This window comes from Nannobrachium achirus (assembly GCF_963921795.1).
Source record: "Nannobrachium achirus genome assembly, chromosome: 13".
Lineage (NCBI taxonomy): Eukaryota > Metazoa > Chordata > Actinopteri > Myctophiformes > Myctophidae > Nannobrachium > Nannobrachium achirus.
The window spans coordinates 6,837,278-6,855,990 of record NC_137833.1 but is presented as its reverse complement, the minus strand read 5'-3'; the positions used below and the strand labels follow the sequence as shown (position 1 = coordinate 6,855,990).

Sequence of the window (18,713 nt, the reverse complement as noted above, 5' to 3'; positions counted from 1 at the left end):
ATTCCTGCAGGGGGGACGCTGTGGGTGCTGGGGGTGTGTTTCTCCCTCCGCATCATCAGCGCCCACACCCTAGGTGGGGTCGGCGATAGGGCCTTTCTGTGTGGAGTTTGCATGTTCTCCCCGTGTCTCCTAGGGTTGATACCCTCACAAAAACATGCAGTAATCCTGGTCTCAATAATGCCTCCCCCTGGCCAGCCGGGGCGCTTGATGGAGGGGAAAGGAACTGTTTGGAATAACGTGTTCCTTTCATGCACTACGTCCATCCCGGGGAAATCCCCCCTGTCAGGTGAAAAGAAACAACTTGGACTCCTCATGCATAGAAGGAAGCATGAGGTCAGTCCGTTGTCTCCCCAGGCGTGGCAGAGGGAGAGCAGAGCCCAGGATTACATAGGCAATTGGCACTGGGTGAAAATGGGTTGCAAAATCGTGGGATAAAAATTATAGAATTAAAAAAAAAAATCCTAGGGTTCATGTAATTGTGACCCAGAGCCTGTTTTCAAAAATAGGGGCGAATTCCTCTAAGATACATTGTTATTCAGACTATTTGATTTATTATATTGATTCATTGATATACAATTGTATAATATAAAAAGGTAATCAAACACGTTTCTCAATTATTTAAAAACTAAGTTGACTAATAATAATCAATGGTTCCCAGTAGGGATGCACGATTTAATCACTCATATCGGTATCGGCAAAATCGGCCATAAAAATGCATTACCATGTATCGAACCGATATCAAAATAATTGATCGGTTTTAACCTTTTTTTTTTTTTTATAATATTCAAATTTGAATGTGAGGCTGAAAAAGCCCTTTGTGATGATGAAGGCTGAAGATTCAATCAGTGTTTTATGAGGATTGGTACACTGTCAGTCAGAGTTGACAACTCCTCCCTAAATCACTTCTAGGCTCATTTTCCTACTTATATTGATCTCAAAAGACTGTCCATGGGGTCTATTAGGTAGAAATGTCCCTGTTGTTCAGTTTCCCCAGCAGAACCCAGCAGCTGTCATAGCATAGAGTGGAGCTTATAAGCCTATGCTTTTACACTATTTGTTCTGGTCAAAAGTGATTTTCTTTTTCATGAAAGTGTTACTAGTTGTCATTACAAACACATCCGTGCCTTGGTTGTCCAACACAAGCCACCACAATCTCATAAATAATGTTTTGGCGTGAGAATTCGGCACAGGTGCCAATCAAAATGACTGTACTGGCCAATCACAGGGCATCTTTTCCGGGACTTTGCAAAACACATAAGAGAATAACATCTGTTTAGCAGAGTGTGAGGGCTTGTGTGGGACAACGATGACATGGATGTGTTTATAATGACAACTAGTACCACATTCATGAAAAATAAAATCACTTTTGACCACAACAAATAGTGTAAAAGCGATAGGCTTATAGGCTCCTCTCTATGCTATGAGAGCTGCTGGGTTCTGCAGGGGAAACTGGACAACAGGGGCATTTCTGCCTAATAGACCCCATGGACAGTCTTTTTGGATCAATATAAGTAGGAAAATGAGCCTAGAAGTGATTTAGGGAGGAGTTGTCCTTTAAGGGGGGATCTTGAAATGTAAAAGTTTGAGTTATCGGACATCGGCCATAATTTCGTGATCGTGCATCTCTAGTTCCCAGCCCTAAAAGGAAATTCCTCCCCCACACACACACACCCACCCACACACCTTCATGGCTCTGAGTGTGTCCACGGTCTCCATCTGGGGGACCAGCTTGATGAGGTCTCCGTCCCACTGGGCCCACTCAGCCAGGGTGTGGGGGTCCCCGGCTCCGTGCTTGCTCATCAGCAGGTAGGCCTCGTCCTGCTCCATGTCGTCGGGGTCCTTGGAGCAGTCCTTCCCCGCCGCCGCGTTGAGGAGCTGCAGGATGAGCGGCCGCTGGTCCATCAGGCCGCACGGCACGAAGACCTCCAGCTCCTCCAGACCCAGGATCTGAACCTGGAGCACCGGACAGGGGGGGGAAGCAACAGCAGTGTTAACAACCAGGATCTGAACCTGGAGCACCAGACGGGGGGGGGAAGCCACAGCAGTGTTAACAACCAGGATCTGAACCTGGAGCACCGGACGGGGGGGGAAGCCACAGCAGTGTTAACAACCAGGATCTGAACCTGGAGCACCGGACGGGGGGGGGGAAGCCACAGCAGTGTTAACAACCAGGATCTGAACCTGGAGCACCGGACGGGGGGGGGGGGGGGGGGGGCGCTATAACAGGCCAATGTGAAAAGGGCTGGCATAGTGGGAATGTAAGAATTTACGCTGCGTTCATGATTTGAACAGGATATGTCCGTTCAAAATGGACATATCCTGCAAACTTTGGGTGGAAAATCAGGGTGGAATATAGAAAATGGGACAGATCCATGTTGACCACATGACTGTAGAGATACCGTCTACAGATTTGTGTGATTTATGGACAAAAACTGTTGGAGTCTGTCCAGAAATATCAAAAAAAAATCTAAACCAATAATCCCATCTGAAATGTGGGGCAGAGGTTCTGAAATGGCATGCCCCAAAATGACTAGCGCTGAGCCAATATAGAAAGCCAGTATGCATTTCGAGCTGTATGCAATACCACATCAACCACTAGGTGTCCTACAACCACCACATAGCTGTGTTAGTGCTGCACATTCCGTCTCAATATGAAGTTCTTTTTATTTATTGAGGTTTTCTGCCTGCTGGCCTTCACCAGAATTAAGTTATATGTTGTACTTGTACTAGCATACACTGACCCTAGACCCATACCCTAACCATACAAATTGGAGTAAATTACATTTTATTCACACACAAAAACAAAAGGCGTTTGGATTGCAGGTTTAAAAAGCTGGGGAAAGAATCCCACATGGGCAGCAGCAGGGAATGATTACAAGCACAGATAAGATAGAGGCGAGGTAAAACTGTAGGGAGGGATTATGAGGCATGGTAAACAGGACATGACATCCAGTTGTCCTGGACAACTAATACATCTTTATGGACAAGTTAAAATGTTCTTGTCCATTGGACAAGTGGCTTTTGGTTTCACTTTTTCTGTGATGCTCCTATCAGCGTTGTGCTGTATGCAGACTATGGACTGTTAATAATGCTATGGAGTGGAGGGGGGCTAATTTTTAAGTGTTTTTTTTAAGGCTGGGACTTTAACTGATTAATTGCGATTAATTAATTACAGAAAATTAACGCGATTAAAAAAATTAACGCATTTTAATCGCACTTAGTTTTTGCACCACATAACCTTCAGTTTCGGGCATACCGATCATAGCGATCCACCAACCCAGAAGAGACAACAAACTCAAAGGGAGAAGAAGCCGATCAGAGCACTTTGCTTGGCCCAGCGAAATTTAGATTTAAAAAACTCACTCGTTGATTCACTCGTACAACAAAATGTGTTTTACTTGAAAAAAAATGCTTCTCAGGTCAAATATCGATGTGCGATTAAAATGTGATTAATGGACCAATCCCCAATCACATACACACCCATTGTAACAGTTACAATGGGTGTGTATGTGATTGGGGATTGGTCCATTGCGATTAATTAATCACAGCGCCTGTAATTAATTAGATTAAAAATGTTAATCGCATCCCAGCCCTAGATTTTTTGTGAATGGGAAATGTATTTATCCAAAGGAAAAGTGCCTCAAGAGGTTAAAGGACAACTCCTCCCTAAATCACTCCTAGGCCCATTTTCCTACTTATATTGATCCAAAAAGACTGTCCATGGGGTCTATTAGGCAGAAATGCCATTGTTGTCCAGTTCCCCCTTCAGAACGCAGCATCTGTCATAGCATAGAGTGGAGCCTATAAGCCTATATCACTTTTACACTATTTGTTGTGTTCAAAAGTGATTTTATTTTCATTAATGTGGTACTAGTTGTCATTACAAACACATCCATGCCTTGGTTGTCCCACACAAGCCGCCACCACAATCTCATAAATAATGTTTTGGGGTGATCATTCGGCACAAGTGCCTATCAAAGTGACTGCACTGGCCAATCACAGGGCATCTTTTCCGGGACTTGGCAAAACACATAAAAGCATAACCTCTGTTTAGCAGAGTGTGATGGCTTGTGTGGGACAACGATGACATGGATGTGTTTGTAATGACAACTAGTACCACATTCATGAAAAATAAAAACACTTTTGACCACAACAAATAGTGTAAAAGTGATATAGGCTCCACTCTATGCTATGAAAGCTGCTGGGTTCTGCAGGAGAAACTGGACAACAGGAGCATTTCTGCCTAATAGACCCCATGGACAGTCTTTTTGGATCAATATAAGTAGGAAAATTAGCCTAGAAGTGATTTAGGGCGGAGTTGTCCTTTAATGTCAAGCCCTGGAAAGGTGTAGGGAGGAAGGATTATGAGGAACATAAAATGGCACAAGACGGACAGGGAATGGTTTCCTCACCTTGACGTAGCTCCTCTCCTTCAGTGCCTCCAGCAGACTGGGAACTCCACTGGTGATGTTGAAATCTGCTGCGATCTCCAAGTCCTGTGGGCCACGAAGGAAAGATGCTGTTAGAGCACAAAGGCAGCGCGCTTTGAGCTTGTAGATAGGCACGTCACAATTATTACATGATAATCTTCTAATTGCAATTATTTGACATAATCGCAATAATTTTGTCATAATCGTTTCCATGTTGAAAAATGTTCATATATTTTCAACCATTTGATTTCTTTTTTGGAAATAGCAGATCTACAAGCTCACAATGTGTCGCGATTGCGACGCATTCTTTTATAAGTATAAAGTTATTTATTTGTCAGTCATTTATGTCAGTCATTTATTTGTATATTTAGGTTATGTGTCATATCTGCCATGTGCTACTTGAAAATGTAATCATCAACGACAAAAAACACAATTAAATCGTTAATCGCAATTATTTGAGTGACAATTAATCGTCATGTAAAATGTTTCTCACCTTGCGAAGCATCTTTGCGAAGCCCAGGGCCTTGGACGCTCGCTCTCTAGCTTCGTGGAAAAGCTCCTTGAGCGAGCGACTCGTCTCGATAACCGACCGCCTATAAAAGAAGGATGAAATATTTAAAAGAACAAATCTTCCCCAGAACAGAGAAATGAATCACTGGCTTTAGCAGTAAAAATCTATCGGCGTTACCTTATCTCATCTGACGCTGTGCTGTCATCTGCACTTTCCCAGAATTCATCGCCGCTCTTCTGCAGGCCCGCGTCGAGGAAGTCTCCCGTGGATTTGAGGAGCATCCCAGCAATGTCACTGTTGTTGGGGTCGGGAGATTAGTCATTAATACGTTTAAAGTAAACGCATGTAACGGATGGCATGAACAAGAATAAATGCCTTAAAAAGCTGCAATACATAAGATTTCGATCCTACGCGCGATTCAAACCAGAGCCAGTATTTCTACTGTTGAACTTGAAGAGTAATATCTCCCCTGCCCAAGTGGGCTTACATTATATACATATGCCACAATTCCACTACAAGAAAAAGTTTGGCAAGAAAGTAGTCCAGAACGGTTACCATTGTCGCAAATTGCAAATTGCTTGCTCAGGGTGGGGGCCTCAGACCTGTGAGGTATCCGCTCGGGTTCTCTCGAGGGGGTACCTCACGGGTACAGGTTCTGCTCGGGTTCTCTCTCTCCCCCCCCCACCCCCCCTACCCTTACCTCCCCCCTTCCCCTCCCCTTCCCCTCCCCCTACACACGCATGCGCATGCAGTGCCTGTGTGTGTGTGTGCGTTCGTTCGTTGCTTCGTTCGTTCTTGTACATACGCATGCAGGACCTGTGTATGTGTGTGCGTGTGCCCCTTGTCTGTCTTCCCCTTGCCTCTCCCTCTCTCATGGCTCTTTAGCCTTTGTAAAGTGTCTTGAGATAACTTGTTATGATTTGACACTTTAATAAAATTGAATTGAATTGAATGGTCTTAACAGTTGCTATGAAAAATAAATGTAGGGAAGGTCCCATAAAATATATGATGTGATCATGTGTGTCATGTTTAGGTGATTAATGCATTTGTTGTAAAACCTTGTGCATAGACTGCAAACACAGGATGTCAAGTGAACAAAAATGAGCTCACCTCTAACCTTAGAAAACAACAACACTAGTGCGTAGTGTAGTAGTAATACATCCATGGAATGGTACGGTGAAAAAAAGTTTATTTTTTTAATAATCTGTGCCGACTTAAATTGCTTGCTTTGTTTGTTCTTTTACCACTTCCAACCTGGTATCTATACTTGGGAATGTCATTGGACATGGTTTACATTTTCTAAAAGCTTGTAGATCGGCTACTTTTGTAGATCGGCTACTTTTGAAAGATCTTTGTAATTCAAAGATCTCTCAAAAGTAGCCGATCTAAAGATCAATCTCACTGGACTGGACTTCAAGCAACTCTGACTTCAGAAGGTTGACATTTCTCTAGATAAATCCTTGTTTTGAGTGATCTCATGTAATATTGTAATATTTTGAAATATGGACTTTTGATATTCATGAGCTGTATGCCATAAAAATTAAAATAAAGGTTTGGAATAATTCACTCAATGTGCAATGTATCTAGAATATATGAAAGTTTGATAATATTTACTTTTACAAAATGTATTATTTTCTGAGATTGATCTGTACAAGCTCACAACATCACATACGCTATTTTCCACCCATTACACCATCGTACAACAACGTAGAAAACAGGACTTGAGTGTCTTGGTGTTTGCCACTGACCAGAAGAGCTTCCCGGACTGGGCCTCCCCTCCTCGGATGTACGGCGTGATGACCTTGGTGAAGTTCCACTCCTCCTCCAGGAGGTTCTTCAGACTGTGGGAGGCCTGGGGAAGCTGCTGCAGCATCCCGATCCAGCTGTGCATGTACTCAAAATACACCTGGAGAGGAACAATCACCACCTTTCATTAGCGTCCTACTGGACCAGTGGGTCTCAAACCTTCACATTTCACAGTCTCCGACTCCCCCTTAACTCTGACAGTGTACAATGTGTACCAAATGGACCCGTCAATTTGCACACTGTCAAGAGTTACAGACTTGTATGGGTCAGTTTAGAACCCCCTAAAGCAGGGGTGGGCATTAGTGGGCAACTTTGATGATGGCGAGGGCCACTATATTTCCACCTTCACTCCAGAGGGCCACATTGCATATTGCTACGTCCTACTTTGTCATGTCTCATACAAAAGAAAAAAAAATAGCCGATCTCATGCGTTTTGAGCTTGTAGATCGGCTATTTTTGCTTCTTTTGAATTGAATACTGAATTATTTTTTGTTATGTTTTAATTGGAATCCTGAAATGTAACATTTTGATTCAATTTCAAACGTATTTAGTTATATATCATGTTAACTTTATGAACTTAAATACAAATACATTGGACATGAAAAAATGACATTTTAATACTAATATACTAGTCATTAAGCTACTAATATAGACTGACGGAATTAAAGCAGGTCATGTTTAGAATTTTAACAGCTGAAAACAATTATAATATCAGTATTCCGGTATTAACCTGCGGGCTGCATTAACTCATACCCTGCCAAAAAAGACGTTTTCTATAAAAAAACGTCTTTTTAACTATGGACACCTCCCTGCCAGACGTCTTCTGGACGTCTTTTTAAAAATAATAATAAAAAAATAATAATTTGGACCTCCAACAGTGTACTAGCCATGATCGCGATCGCGAAATTGCATGTTTAACCCCCATACCAACCCCATCTTTCAAACATGGCAGCCATGTTTGTTTACATTTGAAGAAAACATAAGGGCTGCCTTCTCCTGAATGCCTGAACGGATTTCCAAGCGGATTTTTTTGTTTGAAAGCTGTGAAAAGCATGCACATGCATAGTGCATGATCTGTGCACGAATGTGTGCACCAGCGTGCACACTATTTTTTTAACCCTTTGTAGGCGAACCGGCAATATAAGAGGTCCCACTTTAAATATGGCACCGAAGAAGTTAAGTAAAGGTGGGGGCAGCATGTGGCCCCTGGGCCGCCAGTTACCCATGTATGCCCTAAAGGTACACTGTCAGAGTTACAGACTTGTAAGGGTCAGTTTAGAACCCACAGAGTCCCTGGAATCCACTTTGAGAACCACTGTACTAGAATGTAGCATTTCAAAGTGAAAGTGTCACCTTATCACTAAAGTCTTCCTGCATCACAATTGATTTATATACAAAAGTATTATAGGTCTATTTAAATCCTCAAATAAGAACCTATTTCATATACAGGACGATTCCTCAAATTTCCAGTAATCAATTATTCAAGTGCAGCCAATTGCACAGTTTTCAAACATAGGTTGCCAGATAGTTACAGGCGGTTAAAAAAGAAATGGTGCGCGTTAGATAATAGAATAATGATGCTTTTTAATTTAACTCCAAATTTTGATTTGGCTAAAGAGACATTTAACTACATGAGTCCTCGCATCCCTTTTCTGGGCACTGTCATGATAGGTGAAGACAGCCTGCAAACATAGACGATCTACAAGCTTACAACGCATCACGACATCCAATAGATCGGCTAATTTAGCTATTTGACTCAATGCTATAGAGCGTGTTTCTCAAATGGGGGTACTGCAGGGGGTACAGGAGGAAATGGGAATACTGTATGTCAGGGTTCCCCAATAGGCGGCCTGCGGGCCATTTGCGGCCCGCGGGGGGGCTACTGTCCGGCCCCCACCAACCCCAGTAATAATGGTAGTATAGGAGCAGCAACAACACTAGTATATCGTCGTTGTCGACTGGAAACCTCCTATCTCCAAATTTGTACGTTCTTTCGCAAAGTAAAGCCCTGCTTCATCATGCAAGGCCGTCGCACAAAAGTAGTGAAAACAGCAGATCTACAAGCACACAACTGTGTGCTTGTAGATCGGCTGTTTTCACTAGTTTAAATCATTTTTAATATGATAAATTCAAAACGAACGGTTTTGAATTTCATACAAGAATTTCACCCGACAACGACGAAAACTGTCGCTGGAGTAGCGGGAACACCACCGTCGCCCCCTGCAATGTTGTGGCCCTCAGCTTGGTACCCTAGACATAATTCGGCCCGTGGGGAAAACTAATTGGGGAACCCTGCTGTATGTATTCACTGTAATGATGACAACACATTGACAGTCTTTGTGTGAACCTGCTCATCTGTACATTGTGAAACCAAATTACATCAATACCTTGACTATAAAGCTGTTATTGAATAAAAAGCAATGTTTATTGGCCATTATGCTGTTTTATTTTTGACACAATGGCATCGGAACTGGACTTTTGATGAGCTTTAGATAAGCAAAATGCTGCAGTCAGGGGAAGGGGGTACTTGGCTTTAGAAGTCGACCGATATGGGATTTTCATGTTCGATTTCGATATCGATAAGTCGTGATCAAAGAGGCCGATAACCGATATTATGAACCGATATGCATTTTAAGTAAAAAAGAAATCCCCCAATTTGAAATAGTGATTAAGTGGTTAATTAATTTATATACCGGTATTTTTCCCATCCTAAATGTTCTAGAGGCTCACATCTAGTCGCCACATACTAGAATACAGGCTATATCCTAATATTTGTCATTATTTAACAAATGTATTATTGTTATTTTTTATAGCAGCTGGTGACATTGGCAAAGCTCTATCTATATCTATCATCTATAATCTATATCTATCATCTATAATCTATCTATCTATTTATCATCAATCTATCTTTTTGCTACTGGGTAATGCAATGGGTGTTGTACCGATTCATGGATTGGTGCTGTTTGTGTAATAATTATGTCTTCTAAATTCATCGTTAAAAACGTGTTCCGCAGCAAAAAAATAATAATCTTTTTTTCTTTTCGATATCGATATTTTGCGATATTAATAAATGTTATGAATATCGACTTTGATTATTGCCCGTTTCGATAATCGGTCGATCCCTATTCTCTACTTGGGCTTCAGAAATCAGTGCAAGCCAAAATGTTTGAGAAGCGCTGCTATGGAGTGACGGGTGGATTCTCACCCCCAGCATCTTGTGCAGGTCCTCCTCGAAGTCGTCGATGTTGGCGTTGGTCTGCAGACCCTGGGCGTCGGTGACCACGCCCCGCAGCATGAACTGGTAGTACTGCTTCATCAGGACCCCGCCCTTAAGGACCTCCTTACACTCACGCACCAACTACACAGGGGGAACACACACACACACACACACACACACACACACACACACACACACAGAACAACACATAGATGTTAGTACTGTAGGGCAGGGGTTTTCAAAGTGGGTGACGGGGCACCCTGGGGTGCCGCGACGGCAGTCCAGGGGTGTCCAGGGGTACAACGCCTCGCGTTGTGTGCTTGTAGATCTGCTGTTTTCACTGGTTTAGTACATTTTATAGATGATAAATACAAATTCTACCACTTTTTCGAGTCACGTGTTCAAATACTGGATTCTGATTGGCTAAATTCCGGAGGTTATGAGAGGACAACTGCCGCAAAGTTGTGTGCGGACTTGTCCGAGATCAATGCGCCTCAGTGTACATCCGGGGACTTCAGGAGGTAGTCGGAACACCTTTCCCCCAACCAACAAATGAAGGTCGCAGCGGTCCTATGTTTACTAACGTGCGTACTATCGTCGCCGATTTATTTGGATCCAATGCAATCCGCCAACTTTAAAGCCCCTTTTCTCTGAACCTATGCCTTTCTGGAAGCGAACAGCCTCTATTTACGGCCGGAACGGTGCTTTTAACTGACGTTAGCTTAGCTGTAAGCTAGACGCATGGATTAGTATGGAGTTGGCGCCATCTGTTGGTGAGTAGAAGATGTTGTTGGTGGAACTATCTGCTGTCTCGCGGAAGTTTTATAGGCAATAATGATTGTAACTTAAGATCCTTGCAAGTTACAACTATGTGTTTTCTTTCATGTATAAGGGAAAAAGTGGTAGAAAAGCTATTTACCACTCGGGGTCGGACATTATGCTCTGATAATGTCCTGTGTTAGGGTGTTATCGGACTCGGCTTCGCCTCGTCCGATAACACCCTAACACAGGACATTATCAGAGCATAATGTCCTCTCACTCGGGGTAAATTGCTTACACGAACGGTTTTGGACATACAAGGTTTCCGATCGGAACCGATTTGCGATGATAATTGTTTTGATATTCTTTATAAATATGAAATAACATTTTTACTAACTCCGGAAACTCGTGTTTGGCAATGGACATGTTATTAACATCAAATTATTGCCTTGGGAATGTGAAAAACAAAAAGAATATTCATGAATTCAAAGGGGCGAGTAATCGATAGAAAATTGCATCAAATTGTCAAATATTACGTCGAAAAATAGGCAAAGGTTGTGAAAATAGTCGAGCTACAAGCTCACAGCGCCTCGCACTGAGCTTGAAGGTCAGCTATTTTCACAATGCAGGTCGCAACCTGAAAAGTTGGAGAAACCTTGTACAACAGTATTGTGTGCCACCCAGTAGGGCATTCACGAATAGTGATTTTTAGTATTCGAATTATTCGACCTCAAAGTATTCGAATAGTCGAATATTCGACAGGACTGGCCAAACTGTCAAATATTTCGTGCTACTGAAATTAAAGGATTAAAATGTCCAGCGTGCCTCCCGCAGGCTGCATCCACGACCGTTGTCTTATTTTGAAGGCCAGAAGTCCATAGTGTAAACACTTCCGGTTTGACGTCATCGCGTCATTCACAGGAAGCGGTCATCGTCCACATGGTGTTGTGTAATGGCCGATCGGTGCTTTTCAACATGTGTTATATAAGCGAGAATCTACTGCCATCCTCGCTTTCAAAGTGTTGTTTGGAGATAATGGACATTAAAGATGAGATTCCCCGTCTGCCTCAATGTTATGGGATTACTATTTTGTGCTCGTGGATCCGTGATGATAAATCGGCGAGGGAGATCGTCTCGGGACCTTCCGCGCATGTACCCGGTAGGATAACCGCAGCTACAGTAATATATTACTTTTCGCGAGTATACTCGGGATCGGCACCATGATACTCGAGTATTTTTCACGAGTATTCTCGGGATCGGCTCCGTATGAGTTAAGTAAGCAAGAGGCGAACATTGTGAAAATAGCCGATCTACATGCTCACAACTTGTGAGCATGTAGATCTGCTATTTTCACAATATTTATCTACAGAACTGAGTCACATTAACTAATTTGCTGCCATTTAACAATACCTTCGTACTCTCATATGCCCCTGTCTCCATAGACTTCCATGTAATTCATAGTGCACTGATCATGCACATTGCACACCCATGCTAGGCCTGTGCAAAAAAAACGATTCACTATATTATCGTGATGTTAATGCTGGCGATTCAATTAATCGATTTTCAAAGTTCAGAATCGATTTTCCCGATTTTATTTATTTATAAAAAAAAAAAAAAAAAAAACATTTTTTAAGGCGAAATTAACCTGATGGTGAAATAACCACTTTCAGTCAGAGTAAGTACAGGTCCTAAAGGAACAGTTTTAGGTCATGAGGATGTCATGTTATGGCTAAAGCTAGCACAGTGCTGTAGGCCTGCAGCACAGCGATTTCTTTTTTTTCTTCTTTTTTTTATGACTGTTTTGTTCTGTGTTTTCTGGCATCTTGACCAGGAACATGTTGTTGTAATGTTGTACCACTGGCACTTTGGCTGAAATAAATGTCAGAAAGATTGACTGACTTTATTTGGCTGCATTAATTTGAAGTATATGATTCAACTTTTAATGTTTTATATTGTTTCGAATTGTTTTAAAATGTTTCAATATAAAAAAGCTGTAATTTTTGGGGGAAAATCGTGATTCGAATCGCAAATCGCAGGAAAACGCAATAATCGTGATATAATCGAATCGTCAGCCTATGAATCGAAATCGAATCGAATCGGGAAAAAGTGAATCGTCACAGGCCTAACCCATGCCTAGATAATGCACCACGTGTGTCCACATTGCTCACAGCTTTCAAACAAAAAAATCCGAATGGAAATCCGTTCAGGCATTCATGCAGCCATTGTGTTTTCCTAAAATGTAAACAAAGATGGCTGCCATGTTTGAAAGATGGGGTTGCTATGGGGGTTAAACATGCAATTTGCTATCATGCCTACTACATTTTTTGGGGTAAAAAAAAAATAAATTGGATTTTTTTTTTTTCAAAAACGGGAAATTTCCAGGTTCTACGGGCATGGCAGGGCGGTACAACGGGATTTTTTCGGGATTTTCGGCCATAGCAGCAAATGAGTTAAATGTAATACCTACAATTCCAAGTGCTTGTCAGGGTGGGGGTCCCCAGTTCAAATATGTTTATTTTTGGGGTCACAGCCTAAAAAGGTTTGAGAACCCCTGGTATAGAGCATTAACAAATTCATCCACCAGGGGCATTGACAACACATTCTTATGACTTCCTATCTAGCCAAGCTTTATAAACTATATATTTTTTTTTAAGAAAACTATAAAAAATAAGCGAATATTCGACTTCGGTGAACAACGTCGAATAGTGACTTTGGTATTTGAATATTCTAATATTCTAACATTTGGTGAATGCCATACCACCCAGACAGTGTTTACCTGTTTGATGCTGAGCAGGGAGGGCTCCCCTGCTGGCCAGGGGGAGGTATTACCTGTTTGAGCAGGGAGGGCTCCCCTGCTGGCCAGGGGGAGGTATTACAGTTTACCTGTTTGATGCTGAGCAGGGAGGGCTCCCCTACTGGCCAGGGGGAGGTATTACAGTTTACCTGTTTGATGTTGAGCAGGGAGGGCTCCCCTACTGGCCAGGGGGAGGTATTACAGTTTACCTGTTTGATGTTGAGCAGGGAGGGCTCCCCTGCTGGCCAGGGGGAGGTATTACAGTTTACCTGTTTGATGCTGAGCAGGGAGGGCTCCCCTACTGGCCAGGGGGAGGTATTACAGTTTACCTGTTTGATGTTGAGCAGGGAGGGCTCCCCTGCTGGCCAGGGGGAGGTATTACCTGTTTGATGCTGAGCAGGGAGGGCTCCCCGGCGGGCCAGGGGGAGGTATTACAGTGTTTACCTGTTTGATGCTGAGCAGGGAGGGCTCCCCTGCTGGCCAGGGGGAGGTATTACCTGTTTGATGCTGAGCAGGGAGGGCTCCCCGGCGGGCCGCTGCTCCAGGCGCAGCTTCAGACACTCGTGGATGACGTTGAGCAGGACGCGGCAGAGCACCAGGAAGGCGGGCCGGAAGGACGGGAGGTCCAGGTCCAGCAGGTCGTCCCAGGACACCTGGTCCGCCCCCAGCTCAGGGCTCAGGTCGGCGCTGAGGCCGCACGACACGTGGCGGGACAGCTCCGGAAGGTAGTCACTGTACAACATGGGGTCCTGGTGGTCTTCAAACTGCAGGGTCCAAAGACAGAACGACGTGAGTAAAAAAAAAACACTTGAACCCCCTAACCCAGGGGTCTTCAACGTTTTCAGACCAAGGACCCCTTAGTTGAGAGAGAGATGAAGCAGGGACCCCCACAACCTGTTCATAGATTCTATTCACGTTATTCCTGGCCCCGCCCCCGGCTTCCTGTTCATATCCTGAAAGAGGCGGAGGCTGAAAAAGCTGGCCTGAAAAACATCATTTGGTTTCCTGTTGTCCTTGCATTAAAGTGTCAGTAGTTGGCGTTCTGGGCTCTGGGCTCTGAATGTACCTGGGTTGCCATGTCTGCTTATAATAAGCAATTTGTGTCGTGTTGCTTATTGGGCTTACTTTCTAATATTTCTTAAAACAGTGGTTCCCAAATCTTTTCATATCAAGGACCCCAGATTACATATTTGTCCACAGTCGCAGACCCCCATCTGAAAATATGTGGTGGCAGGGACCTCCACACAGATGTATGTTGTTAAAATGTTTCAAAAATATAAAAAAAAAAAAAAAAGTTTTCCCTCAATATTTTTTAAATAGCAAATATACACGCTCACAATGTGTCGCAATGCGACACATTGTGAGCTTGCTGATCTGCTATTTTCAAATGTGAATGTAAAGTAGTATAGCCTACTGTAGTTGCTTCTGTTGGGCTTATTTCTTTGGCAAAATCTGGCAACAGACAATTCCATGTCACTTCCTTACTTGGGAGGAAGTGAAAAGATGTTTATGAAGCAGCACACAAATAAAAATGCTCCAGCGCCCTCTGTAAAAGGAAAATGGCAGCCTCCATAGAATGGCCAGGAATATGGTGAATAATATGTAATATTATTGTATTGTTTGACAGCACAATCATCAGTGTATTTTTGGATTCATGGCAATAGTTAATAAACTTGACCTTTCACTCTGTACTTAGTCTACTCTTTTTCCCCTCTACACCAAACCTCTTTGCCGAAAATAGCCGACCTATAAGCTTACAACGGCGTTGTGAGCTTGTAGATCGGCTATTTTCTTCTAAAGTTCTCCGAATATGGACACTAGTGTTCAAGTGGTTAATATAAAAAAAGGAGAAAAAAAGCTTCTACCACACAAAGATTTGGTGGACCCCCTGTAGTGACTCTGAGGACCCCCTAGGGGTCCCGGGCCCCCTGTTGAAGACCCTTGGCCTAACCCACTAAGATTGGAGGCCGATGCTAAACAATATTTTTCTTTTTTTTTTCTGAAAAAAATAAAATAATAATAAAAAAATAAAAAATAAACTGTTTCTGTCAGTGGTGCACAAACTGTTTCATTCTCAAGGACCCCCTAGACTTATATGTATTTCACCCAATCTCAAAATATTTTGTTCCAGGGACCCTGAGAAAGTTACAAATGTTCGCTTTGAGAAAATTCTAATCTATTCAAAGATTTGTAAATATGATCATGTTTTTTTCAAAAATAGCAGATCTACAAGCTCATAGCGCAGCACACACTTGGTGCCGCACTATACTTGAAAACCTTGCTTCTCGATTATTCGATTCACCTGCGTTTATTGGTGGTAAATGAGGATTTCATTATATTGGGGGTTAATTGCCCAGACCTAATGGCCAGTCAGTGACCAATGAGCATGCCTTCCACACAGCATCAAGGTGATCATTGTGAATGGCTTTTTAACGGCTTTATTTCATTACCTCGCCCTGTGAGGGACGCACAGCACCTTACCAACAGCACCCTGCTTTATACACACAGCACCTTACCAACAGCACCCTGCTTTATACACACAGCACCTTACCAACAGCACCCTGCTTTATGTACACTCTGTATTGGCCGTTACACTGAACAGTGTCCTTTACTTTCATGAATGTTACTTAACCCTAAAAATAGCAGATCTACAAGCTCGCAGCGCGGCACAGAGTGCCGCACTGCGAGCTTGTAGATCTGCTATTTTTGAAAAAGTCATGAAAATGCGTGCACATCTTTGAATATATGTATTTTCAAAGCGAACGTTTGTAACTCAAATTTTGCTTCTGAGTGGTCCCTGGAACTAGATATTTTGAGATGCGGGTCCGTGGCCAAATAAATATCAGTTTGGGGGTCCTTCACATGAAAATGTTTGAGAACCACTGACATAGTACAGACTAACTGAGCTCCAGTTGAGTGAAAAGGACCTTTTCTTTGACGATGGCTGGCCAGATTGCTGACATAGAAACAGGGTTTTTCTAAAAACCTTAGAAGGATTCAAAAGACACTTATAGAATCGGGTCAAAATTCAAATTTTCACAATTTTTCAAAAATAGCAGATCTACAAGCTCGCAGCGTGGCACTCGGTGCCACGCTGTGAGCTTGTATATCTGCTATTTTTCAATAGTTAAAGCATAAAATAATGATACACAATAATGTGTACCCGTTCTGAATGGGTTAATAGTTCTCTTCGTAGCGCAGCGTACCTTAATTGGCCTTATTACGCTTTCAGTGCTCTTGATGGTGAGGTCAATGCTAATGCAACTTACTGTCACAAGAAAGAAAATCATTGTAGGAAAAAACAAGTTATCTGGAAGAAAGCACATTGCTTTTATCAATCAAATGAAAATGCTAAACTCTAGGCTTCCCTGATCTATTGCAAATGGCCTTTCAAATTGTCAATTATTAAGTGCTACAAGTGTACTTCTACAGACAAAAGGTGATTAGAGGCATCTAGGGGCGGCAGTGGCTCAGCGGTAGAGAAACCATCATTAGAACAAGGAGGGTTGCCGAAGGGTTCCCAGTTCGATCCCGGGCTCCCCCAGAGTGTGGAAGAGTCCTTGAGCAAGACTCTGAACCCCTAGTTGCTCCTGATGAGCAGGTTGGTGCCTTGCGTGGTTTCCTCTGCCATTGGTGTATGAATGTGTGTGTGAATGGATGAATGTAATGAATGTGTGTGTGAATGGGTGAATGTAATGGATAAAGGCGCTATATAAATGCACCATTTACCATTTAGTATGCATTATCATGCATTATTAGAAATTAAGTGAATATTCTGCACTCATTACTATTAGACCCTCTTTTTGTAACCCAAGGTCAAACATAAGAGTGGACTAAGTGCATGTAATAGGGGTCCCCGTTTTGGTGAATACACACAAAACTGTTCATTATTTTAATTCTTATTTCCAAGGAGGAGTCAAGTTTCAGAAAGACAAGAAAACATGTTTGCATGTGTTCTGCTTGGGCTTTGATAGCTCTGTGTCTGAATAATGTGGTCACACCATGAATGTGGGTGCATGGCAGTGGTGGAAAAATAACTCACATTTCTTACTTGAGTAAAAGTATCAATACTGCAATGTACAGTAAAACACCCTGTTACAAGTAAAAGTCTGGAATTCAAAAGTTACTTGAGTAAAAGTATAAAAGTAGGGTATCAAATGTACCAAAGGTAGGAAGTACTAATTATAATGAATGTTTTCAAATGTATACAAATCTTTTGAAAAAGCAGACAAAGCAAGCAAAAAAAATGCTCACAATGCATCGCCATACGATGCATTGTGAAATATAGGGTGCAAATTGTTGATGTATGTTTTGTAATAATACCGGTAATCATAAAGTAAAATTGGAAATACACCAGTAAAGTCAAAACACAAAAAAAAGTGTAAATGTACTTGGTTACTTTACACCACTGGTGCTTGGCCAGTGATGTAACATGTAACACCTTGTTTATAAAAACACACACGTTACCACTTTCATGGTGGCGCTAGAAGAGGGGCATGTGAGAAATGAGGAGGTTTAGTGGAAGAAATATGTAACAAAAATAGGCTAATGTGTTCACTTCCGGCAGAAAGCGTGAACATTTGCACCTAGGGGTATTTTTGTGCGCCGAATTCAAAAATTGACGGTCCCAAGCACTTTTCCCATGGGATCTGGTGGCTCTAATTCACTTACCATACTAGGGAAAAAAGACCCCCCAAAAAATCTTCTTTAAATAGCATGTGAGGGGTCTATCTAGGGTGTTTTCATGATTCTGAATCCATTGCAAGCATTTGTTTTGCACGAAAAACATTCCTTGGGCAAGAAATGGACCCTACACAACTGTGAAAAGTGATGGATTCATCACTAAACCATAGTTTTGTGGGGTCCATTTCTTGCCCAAGGAATGTTTTTGTGCAAAACAAATGCTTGGAATGGATTCAGAATCATGAAAACCCCCTAGATAGACCCCTCACATGCTATTTAAAGAAGATTAGGTGCAAATTTTCACGCTTTCTGCCGGAAGTGAACACCTTTTTCACATATTTCTCCCACTAGTTGTGGTTTGGCAGCCAAGGAGTGTGTGCGCAAAGTTTGGCATGGATAGGGATAGCAGTCACGCCAATGAACTACAGCAGCGGATGAGGTATCTAGCCTTTCATATCCATGGTAAAAACAATGAGAACATTCTCACCTCCTGTGCACAGGGTTCCCACACAT

The 18,713-nt window shown here is 42.4% G+C and overlaps 1 protein-coding gene across 3 annotated transcripts in view; it reads right to left on the bottom strand.

Annotated features, from left to right (window-relative positions):
• map3k4 (mitogen-activated protein kinase kinase kinase 4) overlaps positions 1 to 18,713 on the bottom strand; it is a 76,389-nt gene that overhangs the window by 33,424 nt on the left and 24,252 nt on the right. For all 3 annotated transcript variants that reach the window (XM_080741008.1, XM_080741007.1, XM_080741009.1), the window contains 7 exons: positions 14,015 to 14,281; positions 9,953 to 10,105; positions 6,690 to 6,847; positions 5,119 to 5,235; positions 4,924 to 5,023; positions 4,413 to 4,496; positions 1,684 to 1,953 (listed from right to left, as the gene is read on the bottom strand). In XM_080741008.1, the coding sequence (XP_080597134.1) occupies positions 1,684 to 1,953; positions 4,413 to 4,496; positions 4,924 to 5,023; positions 5,119 to 5,235; positions 6,690 to 6,847; positions 9,953 to 10,105; positions 14,015 to 14,281 (1,149 nt within the window). The remainder of the gene's footprint in view (positions 1 to 1,683; positions 1,954 to 4,412; positions 4,497 to 4,923; positions 5,024 to 5,118; positions 5,236 to 6,689; positions 6,848 to 9,952; positions 10,106 to 14,014; positions 14,282 to 18,713) is intronic.